General features: G+C 34.2%; 1 protein-coding gene across 1 annotated transcript; it reads right to left on the bottom strand.

Moving 5' to 3' along the window:
• Positions 1-2,257: 2,257 nt before the first annotated feature.
• Positions 2,258-12,059, bottom strand: LOC128218191 (acetylcholine receptor subunit alpha-1-B-like). Its single transcript, XM_052925778.1, has 2 exons — positions 11,077-12,059; positions 2,258-8,926 (listed from the first exon to the last, which is right to left on the bottom strand). The coding sequence occupies exons 1-2, from the start codon at positions 11,620-11,622 to the stop codon at positions 7,967-7,969; spliced, it is 1,506 nt and encodes a 501-aa protein (XP_052781738.1). The 5' UTR covers positions 11,623-12,059; the 3' UTR covers positions 2,258-7,966.
• Positions 12,060-13,647: the final 1,588 nt, after the last annotated feature.

Genomic DNA, 13,647 nt, shown 5'->3' with positions numbered 1-13,647 from the left:
GGGTATAGAATTATAATTTACCTTGCAGAAATAAAGTGCATATTAAACAAAATATTGCCAAAAAAAATAATATTTTTTTGGAGGAGCATAGACCTCTTTACATTTATTAAATATAGCAATACAGTGCCATTCATGAGAATGTAGATAAAATAGTTAGATAAATAAGTATGGAAAAAAGTTAACAATAAATAAATTATGCTTATATTTTCCCCATTTTTACCAAAACAATGTTATTTTAGCCGTATCAAAGGATCCCACCACCATTTCTGGAGTTCAACATTGGCATCTTCATTCAACATTAAAAAGTCAGAAGTTTAGTCAAGTAGCAGTGCTCCCCAAAAGCACATGCTCAGAGATGACGTAATTAACAAGATGGATGCCAACTGTCAAAATTTCTTTGTGAATTATTCAAAATTTATTCATTCATTGTAACAGATATGAAAAGAAAAAGTTCAAAAAATATGTTTCCAATGAATTTTGATATAATAAATGTGTTTTTCACCCTTAGGAACTAAATATTTATTGAAAGTTTCATATTGAGATATATGAAGAAATATTGTAAACAAAGAATACCGGAAGTGCTCTTCATGACCTAGATATTCGGACTTTTCGGATTACACCGGTAATAGGTAACCACCGGTATTTTGTACGTTGGGGATACATTTCAAAATGAAAATAAATCAAAGAAATAGATATAGCCAGTACACTGGCAATAGCATTTCTAGCATTTCTCGTAAAAAAACAACACTTGTTGAGTGAAAATATCACACATCTTACCGGGTTTTCGTTGTTGTTTTTTAAATGACACACTTTCCATTGACCTACTACATTTAATTTAGTTTGGAATTTGATAAGAGTTAAAAATAACAACGACATTTTTGTGATTGCTCCGCCCATTTAAAGATGAATTGCATTTAATACTCAAAACTTTATGGATATTTTAAAGATTACAATGATATCTTAATACTAGTTATAAAATACAGAACTTCAAGTATTCCACACATGCCAAGTTGAGTGCATTAGGGTACAGCATATTGGCTCAGCCTTCACGTTTTAATTCAAGCTCTCTAAAACTTGGCTCCAGCTCAACCTAGAAAAAAGAATATAAACATGCTGTTCCGGTTAACAGACAGTTTTCATTCTCTGCAAAATAAAAGCACTCGATAATACTTTTTTCTTCTTTATACGTTTGTTTACATGCATGTGTTTGATAGGGGAATCGTTGTCATTACTCCATAAACAGAATGTTTACAAATTAATCGAAGTACGTGTTAAGATTACTCATATTTATATGACACTGAATTACGCGATTTCTCATGTAATCACTCATAATCGTAATATTAGGTAAAGCGACGAGTCATAATTACTTCTTTATAATAATGTCCCCGCCTTTGTTCTAGCTCGGACGTGTCATTGGCCCCTTAAAGAGCTGAAGCCACTGTTTCGCATTCGTGTAATAAATAGCACAAGGTGCACGATCGACTTATTACATATTCGTTGTTTTATGAAAGGTGTTGAACATAAGGTCACAATTAAAAATCCCGGGTGCGATACCCTCTCTAGTCTTACTTTGGTTTTATTGCTGGGCACTCCGGTATCACCTTTAACACAGTACCACACACTCGCGCACCATCGTGTAAATATATGTAGGTCTTTTTACTTTCACAATGAAAACAAACTCGACCGTCGGGAAATGAAAAAACACTTGCGGTCGATGTTTTTTATGTGAGCTGGCCGGCAATAGTCAAAGCAAACTATTAAATGATTGTTGTTTCAGTGTACTATAACTTAGCAAGATACCTGTAATTGAGCTATTTTTGTGTACTCTGGGAACTCTACAACTGGAAACAATAAACCGTATATGATAATACATCTATCTAACATAACTGGGGGTACTGCCTGGTGTATAAAGAACATTGGACGAACAACATGACCGCAAAACTGCACTCGACCATTGAAAATGTAAACAGTCCTGCTACCGATTCGTTCGGTTCCGCCTGGTTAGAACCGTCAATTTCACAATTAGTCTTGACTTAATCCGACTTTAATCAAAGCATCTTAAGACGCCTCACGTCTAGGTGTGGTCGGAAACAGGGTTTTAATGGATGTTCTTGTCATTGAAGGTTGGTTGCTTTCGAAAGCAAAATAACAGAACATACACATGATGGCATCCTAGGCAGGTTTAACCGATAACAATATTTCTTTGCTGCCAAGTTTTCAACGCGTCGATAGGAGATTCAATATGTATACGAAAGAAGCAAGTATGAAATTTATTAAACTAAAAGCTTACAGACCACCATACATTAATCATATCACAAACACTCTTGTTGCAACAAAAATAGTTCCAAGCTCTAGTATATCAATACATATCTTACATCCACTGTCACACAACAGGCAAATGTTTACATTTAAAATTTGCAAAGGTGCAGTACATAATAAACAAAGGTGCAGTACATAATACAATACTATCATTAACAATGTAGCGTATGATTGTAACCAATATAAAAGAGAAATGAATCAAGTAGATAAAAAAAAATAGTTATATGTTGAATATTAATATAAATTTATATTTTGTTTCACCTGAATGTTTTGAGAACAGTGTCTGACTGTATTATGTATTTGGACGTTTTTTAAGGCGTTTATATACAAAATATGATATTACAATATAAATAATGTCAGAGGAAGGAAGGTCGATGAATTTTCAGAATTCCAATAACGCCTAAATATCGGTTATGTATATATGTATTACAACTTTACAGCTAATAATGAGTTACATATAGTTGAATGAATTTATGAATTTGTATATATGGTTATTATGACTGTACAAAACCCATTTGATTTTATTTCAATGTGACACTAAAGTTTGGCAACAAATGTGAACATGAAAAATTACTTTTTCAGTTTTTTTGCATTTTCCAAATGTGCTATGTTAAATAAAGTGCTGACGGTTTAAGCTGATATCTTTAATATTCACTGATTTAACGAATTCCGTGATATCACTATGTGTAATAAAATGGGGGAAAAATAAAGTAAAAGGAAGTTTAAATGTTGATAGTACTATCTTAATTTAAAAATTCTGTACTCCATTAAAATTGGATACGATGGTTTTAAACATTATCATCATATCGATAACATAAATGTTGGAAGATATAACACCACGTGAACATTTCGTAGAAATAGATAACATTATTACAACATGTTAGAATTGAAATTATAAAAACAAAAAGTCGGCAAAAATCAGCTTAAATGCGTAAAAATCACATTTGACTTTAATAGATTGTTTTTATTACGATATTAAAATTTTTAAATTCATTTATAGGGCCCAAACAGGTGTTCTGGTGTCTCTAAGGTTACTACAGGTCTACAGTGTTGATAACACAAGTCACACATGTAGGGGACCATAGGCCAGTTACTGGAGAACTAATGTTGTTTATATCAGTTTGCTGGTAATTAAATATTATTTTTATATCTATTATTATTATATATAATTGCACCAAAACGATACCTACGTTACTGACGCCAGTTGTGATTTTTAATCTTCTGACATTAAGCAACAGTTAAAAAATGCATATAAAACACGTTTAAACTCAGTTTTCAAAAGAAACCAACATTTCCATTGTTATCAAAATCAGAAATCTTTGATACATTATATAATTCTCATTGTAAAAGGTTGTTAAAACGTGACGACAGCATATCAGTACATACGTTACCACAAAATACAGTACGTCATTCAGTTATCTAAAGGCAGTAAGAATACACTATAAATTCAGTATTTAATTTCTTTCTAGCATACCAAATATAATTCAATTTGATTTAATTAGGTCTTAATATGTCAAAAATATATGGAACCGATTTTGTACAAGCAATTCAATGGTTTGAACAATTATAATACATACGTTACTGAATGATAAAATAATACATACGTTACCGATACTTACCAAATAATTCGAAACTAATTCGAAACAATCGATAAACATAATATCACCTAGCTTTACCCGATTTGAAGTTTGTAAACCGCCATGATTTAAATATGGAAGGTCATATTTACTAGCTGTATGTTTTTCGGACGTTTCTTGTCTTAACATAATTTGAAGCAGAGAGGCTGATTTGCAGGTATGAACTATTTTGTTGTTTTTAATATTTAGTTTATATAAAAACTGTCTTTTAAATGTGAAAACAATGATATTTTATGATTTAAACTCACGTGGAGTCTAAAGCTTAGAGGAAAGGGGAGCTAAGGATGACAATATAGTGATACATACGTGACCAGTAGTAACGTATGTATCATTATGTTAAAGCACTGATATAAGTAATAAAATTGTGATTTATTTTATTTTTAGTAATACTAATTGCATATACATATTCATATATGCAGTAGTGATGAAAAAACATACGTCATTGATTATAATTTAATTAAATTTGATTGTTTCATTGATAGTAGTTTGTACAGAAATATGTGAAGTACAATATTGACAGATCGAGCCAATTTTTCTAATTGTTTGCATTTCTTTATCACACACCTAGTTTTAATATTTTTATTAAACCTGCTGACATCATATTAGAATAAGTAAAACGTTCAAAGAAAGGTTTACAGGCGGAACTTTTGGCCAAACATGTTGGTAACGTATGTATCGATACTTACGTTACTTTTATATTGGTCTTTCAGAATGGCGAAATCAAGGAGTGAAATACAAAAGGCGTATAGAGAGAGACAAAAGGCTAAAGGGTCAGCGTTTTTAGAGAAAGAAAAGGTTCGACAGCGCGGTTACTATAAACCTGCATTCACACTATCAGAGAGAAAAGGGGTTGAAAGAAACTCAAAAAACAAATTAAGGAACCGATTTTCCAGAATGCTTAAACAACAACAACAACAACAAGATGGTTTATCTCAAGGGAACGAAACTAGTGGATACGAAAGCGGTACTCCTGAAGGAACACAACAAGAGCTACAAGAACCAAGTCGACGTATCGTTAGGTTACCAACATATAGTAATAAGTCAAGGGGTATAAAAACAGTGAAAGCCAGAGCGCTTGCAAGGTCTAACAAGAAAGTAAGACAACTTAAGGAATTGAATGAGAGTCTGAGAAAGAAACTTAAAGTCCGGAATCGCAAGATATCACGCATAAGCAAGAGACTAAATGAAGTGAAACACAATACAACTGTGAATAGTACACCAAAGAAACAGACAGAAGCAGACCTCCAAAGTTTGAAACTTACACATAAAAGCAAACAAGCTATTAGAAGAAAATTATTGTTAAGTAACACTGTCATGTCTGAAATTAAATCAGCACGAGAATCAACATTAGCAAAGAGGCGACAAGGGCTGCACTGTATTGTATCCGGTAGAATAGCAAGAAAATATAGGTTTCTGAATCAAATACAGCGACAGACAGGTCTGTCTAGAAAATCATTGGCTAAAGTGATGAACAAAAATTTGGTCAATATCACGCACAGTAAAAGTCGTCTGTGCATAGCGAGAAATCTGAAAAGTCAGGTAATCGAGTTTCTAAGTCGGGATGATAACAGCCGTTCCCAACCAGGAAAGGCCGATGCTAAGAAGACAGAGTCAGGAGAAAAGCAGCAAACAAGAGTTTTGACAGATTATGTTGGGAATCTGTATGACAAGTTCTTGTCAGAAAACCCTGGAACAAAACTATCTAAAACAACATTTCAACGTCTGCGCCCAAAGAATATTTTGCTCACATCTTTCATATCAAGAAATACATGCCATTGTGTCCATCATCAAAATATGGCTTTAAATATCCAGTCCCTCCGTAAACTTGGTATCAAAATTGGACAAAATCCAGAACACCTTATTGCCCGACAAGATGAATTAGATAATATTCTCGAGAATTTGCCAGAAAATGTCAATTTTAAAACCTGGAAAAAGGTTGAGAGCGAAGGCAAGATGAGAATGAAAGTGATCGAACAAAACATTGATTGCAATACATTCAGACAGGACATGAAACAGCGGCTAAAGGCATTTGTTGATCACGTTTCACGTGTCAATGAACAGTACAAGCAAGTTAGAACTCTCAAGGAAAACCTAGGTGATGACGAAATCATGCTTCAAATGGATTTCGCAGAAAATTTTGCCTGCCGATCACTGAATGAGGTTCAAACAGCCTATTGGAACCAAGCAACTGTTACACTACATCCAATAGTGGCTTACTACAAGGCTTCTGGTTAACTCAAACATCAGAGTTTCATCGTTGTCAGTGATGAGATGTCCCACTCAGCAAGCACAGTGTGTGCTTTCTTTGACCAATTGATGCCATTACTTAAATTGATGAAACCGAACTTGACTACCATTCATTATTGGACAGGTTCCCTATCAAGCCAATACAGAAATAGGTTCATTGTTTACACCATAGTAAACCATCTAAGCATATACCAGTCAGGGGCAAGGTGGAACTACTTTGAGGTAGGCCATGGGAAGGGCCCCTGTGACGGATTAGGCGGCACAGTCAAGCATATCGCAGACGGTGCCATAAAACAAGGACACACTGTCATACAAGACGCTGAAGAATTCTTCAAATGGGGGATAATGTCAAGCATGAAAGATGTCAAATTCATATATGTTTCAAAGACAGAGACACAGAAAAAACAAAATGCAATGGGATTAATCACTGCAAAACCAGTGAAAGGGACCATGAAAATGCATGCAGTCGGTATGTCCAAAGAAGCAAACATAATAATGACAAGGGAAACATCATGTTATTGTCATATTTGTCTCTCAGGCAATTACTGTTCCACATGGCAAAACAAATATTCACACATACAACCGCATGATCATACGAAGAATGATAACGAGGACAATGCCATAGATTGTGTCACGAAAGATAATGGACCAGAGACCAAAACCACAGTAGGGGTAAGGCAAACAACTGTAGAAACAGACCAATCTGAAAAAGCAGTTCAAAATGAAGAAACAGTTCCTGCTGTTAAAGTGGGCGACTTTGTTGCTGCATTATACGAGAGCAAATGGTACATCGGCCAGGTCGTTGATAATGATATTGACAACGCTGAGTTAGAAATCAATTTTATGACACGCGCGAAGGAAATGAACAAATGGCCACAGTATGAAGACCGTATCTGGATTGAATCAAATGACATAATTTGCCGTGTACAGTCTCTTTCTCCTTCCGGGAAATCGGAAAGACTGTTCAGACTTTCCACAGAAGAAGCAGAGAAGATATAGGACATGTTTTCATGTAAACTGATAGAGTGACTTACATAATAATACATACGTTACCACCAAATGTGACTGTTAGCTATGGCTTACCATGTGCAACTCTGCACGTTTAAAACATTTCAACAGTATTGATGAGCTAATGTGAAGATTTTCATGACATAGGAATGAATTATTGGCGATTCATAACATATGCACTTCATTTAAGTATTAAGTGAAGGTTCCTATGATACATACGTTACATTGTATTTGCTCATTTAAGCAAGTTTATTTTGATTTTATGTTAATATTAGATTCAACCTCGTCTTTTGTAGTTGTTTCAGTGTTTCACTTTCATAGTTTAATCACAGTTTTTTTTAATACCTAGTTGAACTGTTCGTTTACAATGTTTTGTACAATTAGTGTTATCAAAACTGAGATATTTTCATGAAATAAAATGTTAGTACACTAAACATGTGTCAACAAAAGAATGATAAATAATTTAAAACAAATATCCCACGTTAAAAACGTTATAGCAGTATTATCTAACTGTTTATTAACATGTACTCCATCATTTGTGTAATATAACAGTATACTGATACATACGTTATATTTAAACATTCGTTTATTTTGAATTTTATCGAACTATTATTGGAAACTAAAATGAGCAGCAGATAAAACATAAGAGGAGTCTCTTAACGCTGCATTTTTCATTTCTTCTGGGCCGTAGAAGCCGTAGAAGATTGTCATAGCATAAAGAAGGTTTACGTTTTGCTGAATTTATGAATATCTCTTCAATTCAAATCTATCAATAAGTCATTGATATCACCGTAGCTATAAGGATTTGCCGTTTTATCGAAATGAGTTTCCTCAGTATCGGTTTTGTGTTTGTCCCCATGGTAAAGTGTGATAAAAGTGATGATTGCAAACAGTAGTTTAATGCAATAAAACATTATAACGAACCATTTATCTAAACACAAACTAACATGCTGCCAAGTGATGGTTCTAGTTGAGTGGTATTCAGTTGAATCGTTGGCCTCAGTTTTCTTTTCAGCTAAGGGGGCTTCACTTTCATCAATACACGTTTGATTGTTTTCAGGATGTTCATTATCGTCATCTTCCAGACAGGAGCATCGCCTGCTTATAAGAACCAATCGCTGTAGAAACCTTGGGATCGTCTTATTGTTGCGTTTGTTATAAAGCTTTGCATTCAGCAATATGAGTACAACAATCACGGCACTGGATACGTACCAGGTAAAAAAGACGATGGTGATGTACGGTACAGGATCAGATGAGGATGGAAGATTGTCTGCGACCAAAGTCATGTATACTGATACCGCAAGTAATACTGTTAGAGCGAGTCCAAGCCTGTCTCCTCCATCTTTAGGGAGAAGGAACACCAAAGGTGCAAGGGACACGAGCATAAACACAGGAATAATCAGGATAAGAATAGGAGCAAATGGTTTGCGTTCAAATATGAACTCGACCGTCATATGATAAATTAAATTATAATAGCTATAACTCTGATAAACTCTTGTGTCAATCAATCTCCAATTTCCATTGTCCAGTCTATTATTCAATACTTCGTGGCTGAAGTTTAATGCAGAATTCAAGTATGGAATTGGTGCAAAAAAATGCACACGACATATTTGTCTATCAAACGGGAAGTACGTTGTGTCGATGTTGCACATTGTGTTGAAACGTTTGGTGTGTGACCAAATTATCGAGCCTTCCATGAACACATAAAGAACGCTCTGGAATAAAACAAATGCAGTAAAATTGCAAATATGGTAACGATTTGGGTAGACTATAAAATAGAGGTCTCGCAAACCGGAAAGGTCTTTCTTTTACATCGATATCAAGAGAATCTATTTGACGTCATCAGTGATCTAAAATTTATACGCATTATGAGTTCAATGAACAAGGTCACAAGCGCCTTTTTGGTGAAATGTACAAACATGCGTTGACTTTGATAAACATAAAAGTAAAATGCCTAATTAAAGCCTTTTACAAGTGCCCCCACCTTCCCCCGCCCCATAAAAAATCAATAAATAAATAAAAATTGTGTATAATACATAACTATGTGAATAGACCTTTATCTTTTAGCCGTCTGCTGTCCATCAGATCTTAGATCTGAGTTTCCCGCTGTGCAGTTCTGGATGTTTAATTATGGAAATGAACTAATAGGTTTTTGTTTACTTTTTTACTATTTTACAATGCTTTAGAATAAGAATATGTGTAATGCTATATTTTATATACAATAACACATTATAATGACTTGTCCATGGTGCTTTATAATTTGGAAAAAAACAACAATGGTGACCATGTGTTTGGCGTGAAATGAAATATATCTGTTATATAACTATTAATACACTTATAACTCTTATTTGCTTATTATTTGCTTTCCATCGGTCAAATTAATAAATACATTAGATATGCATATTTGTATATGTATAAGCTAGACAATGAGATGATTTATTCCAGAAGTGTCAACTCTAATTGGCCATGAGCCAATAACAAATACACCGGAATTGTAAACCTGTTGTGACGCCCGTGCTATAAACAAGGAACGTACAGCAGTGAATGGTCATGCCAAACATTCCTTAAACTAGTTTAAGGAATGTTTGGCATGATAATCCCCTGCTGTGCATCTCCTCTTTATTGCGCTGGTGTCACAGTAGGGGCCATTTCATGTGTATTTGTTTATTGGCTCAGGGCCATGTAGGGTTGACACTTTTCGAGTAGATAATTTTATTGTCTCACTAATACATATAAACAATATGCATATCTAATAAATTAATTAAACTAATTGGAAATAAATAATCAAGAAATAAAAGTGATATGGTTTTAAATAGATATTTAATATATATATATATATATATATATATATATATATATATATATATATATATATATATATATATATATATATATATATATATATATATATATATATATATATATATTAATCCATTTTAAATACATGGCCATTGTTATATCCATGCTATGTGAAGCATCCTGGTTAATCAGATTAATGGGCTATTATATATAACATAACTCTGAATATTATTCAAAGGCGCGATAATAATAATATTATTATCATTTGAAAAAAAACAAACAAAAAGAGAATATGTATTGTCTATTTTTATAATAAAACCTCTATAACTGCACAGTTGGACACTTAGATCAGAGATCTGATAAGCAGCACAAGGCAATTAAGATAATGAGCAATACACAGAAGTTGTGTACTGAAGACGTTATTTTTTATTTTATTTTATTTTTTTATTTTTCATTTTTTTTTTTTGGGGGGGGGGGAGTCTCAAACTAGGCCTTTTAAGTATGTATGAAAACATGAAAACAATCAATCAAGATTTTTAGGTGCAGTTCGAAAAATCCGACCCTCGGGAACACTGCGTGGCCGGTAATTCGACAAGCCCTGGTCAACCTTGTAACTGTCTTACGCGCGTGCCCTCGGGTTGGAATTTTCTATCCAGACAGGAAGCGCATGATATATATATATATATCATTATTCCGGCCTTGTGGCTTCATTATCCGTAGAAAAAAAACCGCTGGTGTTAGGCAGCGTTGACTTATTTTCTCAAACTTAAGTTATACATTGCGTGCATCAAAAGGATCTGTACATCAAAGATAGAATTATTCAAATGTATTTCATCCTTCACATGTTAAGTATTATCACGGACCTATAAACCGATAACTTAAAACGAGGGTCCGCTTCGCTTCTGACGACCACCAACATTTGAAAAGAGTGTCTAAAATAAGCAATATTTCTAGAAATTGGAAATGGTTCAATTTAATTTGAAGTAAAATGCATCTCTCGTATTCTTTTTTTTCTCGTAAAATACCATTTTGAAAACGAATCATCATAAAAGTCGATATAACTTACGTTGCTCTTTTTTCCATCGTCTTGCGTTTTAGAATGATGCTGATTAGAAATCTCCACGGTAGGAGTCCAAATCTTACTTTCATCAATTGGCAAATAATAAAAACGTTTACTGTCATTTGTCAATGTTTCAGATTCCCATGCAAGTCGTTCATCCTTCCACTTATACATGAACTCCATCACGACAGACAATCGTTCCTCTACTTCATCTATCTCGATTAATTCTTTCGAAACAATTGATATATTTAACCAAAATATGTAGTTATAGCTTCCCATAAAAGGTGGAAGATATGATATGTAGTTTTTAAACATGTTTTCAACCTTTTCACTAAATTGTTCTGCACTAGTTCTTATCGATCCATTATGTCTTTGATTCCATTTAACGATTTGTTCGAACACAGATGGTATTTCATCGTCGCTCTTCGAATATGAATTATTCCCATTGGTTTGGTTCTCCGATGTGCTCGTTGTTCGTTCTGAGTTAAACCCTTTGAACAAAAATAAAACTAACAAAATGGTACGCACTACTTTTAATTTTATATAACACATCTTGTTACCTACTTCTTCGCAACCTCTACCCACTGCGAGTTATCCGTTGAATGCATTTAATGTATTCATTTCTTAAGTGTCATCAGACCGTGAACAGCTATAACTTGCAATAACCTAGGCGGCATTTAAACAGAAGCTTCAAGTTACAAATATTATGTCAAGTCAACGTGTTTCTTTCCAAAAGGAAGTATTGAACAGACATATCCAGTGACAAATATGTCAATGTGTTGTTGTTTTTTTCAACAGGAAATATTGATCGTTGGATGAGTTTCAATAACTCTCCTAGACTGCAATGAAAAAGAAGTATCCCGTTACAAATATTATGTGAAGTCAACGTAGTTTTTTTCAATATGAATAATATAGTTCGTTTGATGAGATTCAATATCCTTACCCAAATTTAAAAATAAAATTTGTAACACTGATGCAAAGTAGTAATCAAAATATTATATCCATGTTGTGTCTGATATTGTACTCCAAGCTAGCAATAACCGTTTAATTTTCAACACCTCCAGCCAATCCACTACCTGTGATGAGCTGGCAAAGTGAAATCCAGGTATATAACTTTAGGCACCTGAATATGACAGAAAGAGATAAAACTTTGCATATTGTTTGATTTATGATTGAACTATATTCTTATCACATGATAGAAAAAATACTGTAAAGTCATCCCTGTATTTAAGAAAGATTACTTTTTTATTGAATGATAAGCCTGCCAACGTTATATTACCTATGTCTAACAATAGGTCAACGATCACTGTCGCGGTGACCATGAACTTAAAAGCTTGTATCTAATAGCTACAGTATCTTTGACATTACGGTCCTAAACTTGGTAAAGAGGTTGGTCATGACAACATGTCGTCCCCTATTAGTTTTGCGGTCAGTAGGTCGTAGGTCACAGTGATATTGAACACAAAAGCTGGCCGATTGAAAGCTATAGTTTGCTACGCTCTATGTTCCTGAAACTATTTATGGAGTTGGCCATGCTCAGCTGATACATCGATTTATTTTTTAGGTCAGAAGATCAATGGTCATGGTCGCAGAATGCCAAAATGATTTCTAGAGCACGGTTAGTCATCGTAACACATTGTAGGGAGATTGGTTATGATCAGATTGGCCCCTGTTGATGTAAAAGTTTAAACTATATATTACAAGATTGTGTAACAATTCTACATCATGAGTATCACTTTCGTTAGCACAATGTAACGCGAGAGCGAGGTATTGTGTCGTTAGGAAAACCGGAGAACCTAAAGGAAACCGTTTTGTCAGGTTTGGTGACCACAAACCCAACCCACATGCGCCCATGCCGAAAATCGAAACTGAGTCTTCTAGGTAAGAAGCAAGTGCGCTAGCCGAATATCTCATTGAGGTTAGTAATGACCTACAGATGACCTGTATTACTAGAGTATGATTGGCCGTATGTTCCTAAAACGTGCTTGAAAAGTTGGTCAAGATTAACATTAGACACATAGTAACATTGAGGTCGCTGGGTAACATTCGCGGTGACATTGAACGCAAAAAGGGGTCCGATTGATAGCTAGAGTATATCTCGCCCTTCAGTCTTTGAACTTCAAAAGATGGATATTCTTGACCTGCTAATGCCCTATATTGATTTTAAGGTCAGTATTTGAAGGTCGCAGTGACCTTGAACTTAAAAATCTTAACCAACCAAACTAAAGAGGGCGTGGACATACGGTACTCAAACTTGTTCAAAACAAATTGGTTCACGCTTCAATTGACCTTTATGCAACTATCTGTACATTTGTTTCATCTGTATTGTCCATATTCTTATATCTATACTTTAAAGTACCTATTAACTAATCCACTGCTCTGTGTTCAATACATACATGGTTATGAACTATAACCCATCAACTCCTATGACAACACTTAGAACTGATTTATTACTATTCCTGCTATCCTAAAAATAAAGGTCATAACCTTAAATTACATCGAAAACTCTTAAATCGAAATGACTAATGTCCTGCCATTTGGGAGTATACATGTTTTACAAACATCTTTTCTTCTTTC

This window comes from Mya arenaria, chromosome 14, assembly GCF_026914265.1.
Source record: "Mya arenaria isolate MELC-2E11 chromosome 14, ASM2691426v1".
NCBI classification, from domain to species: Eukaryota; Metazoa; Mollusca; class Bivalvia; order Myida; family Myidae; genus Mya; species Mya arenaria.
Note: the sequence above shows the minus strand (reverse complement) of the source record. Positions and strands in the feature narration are given on the sequence as shown.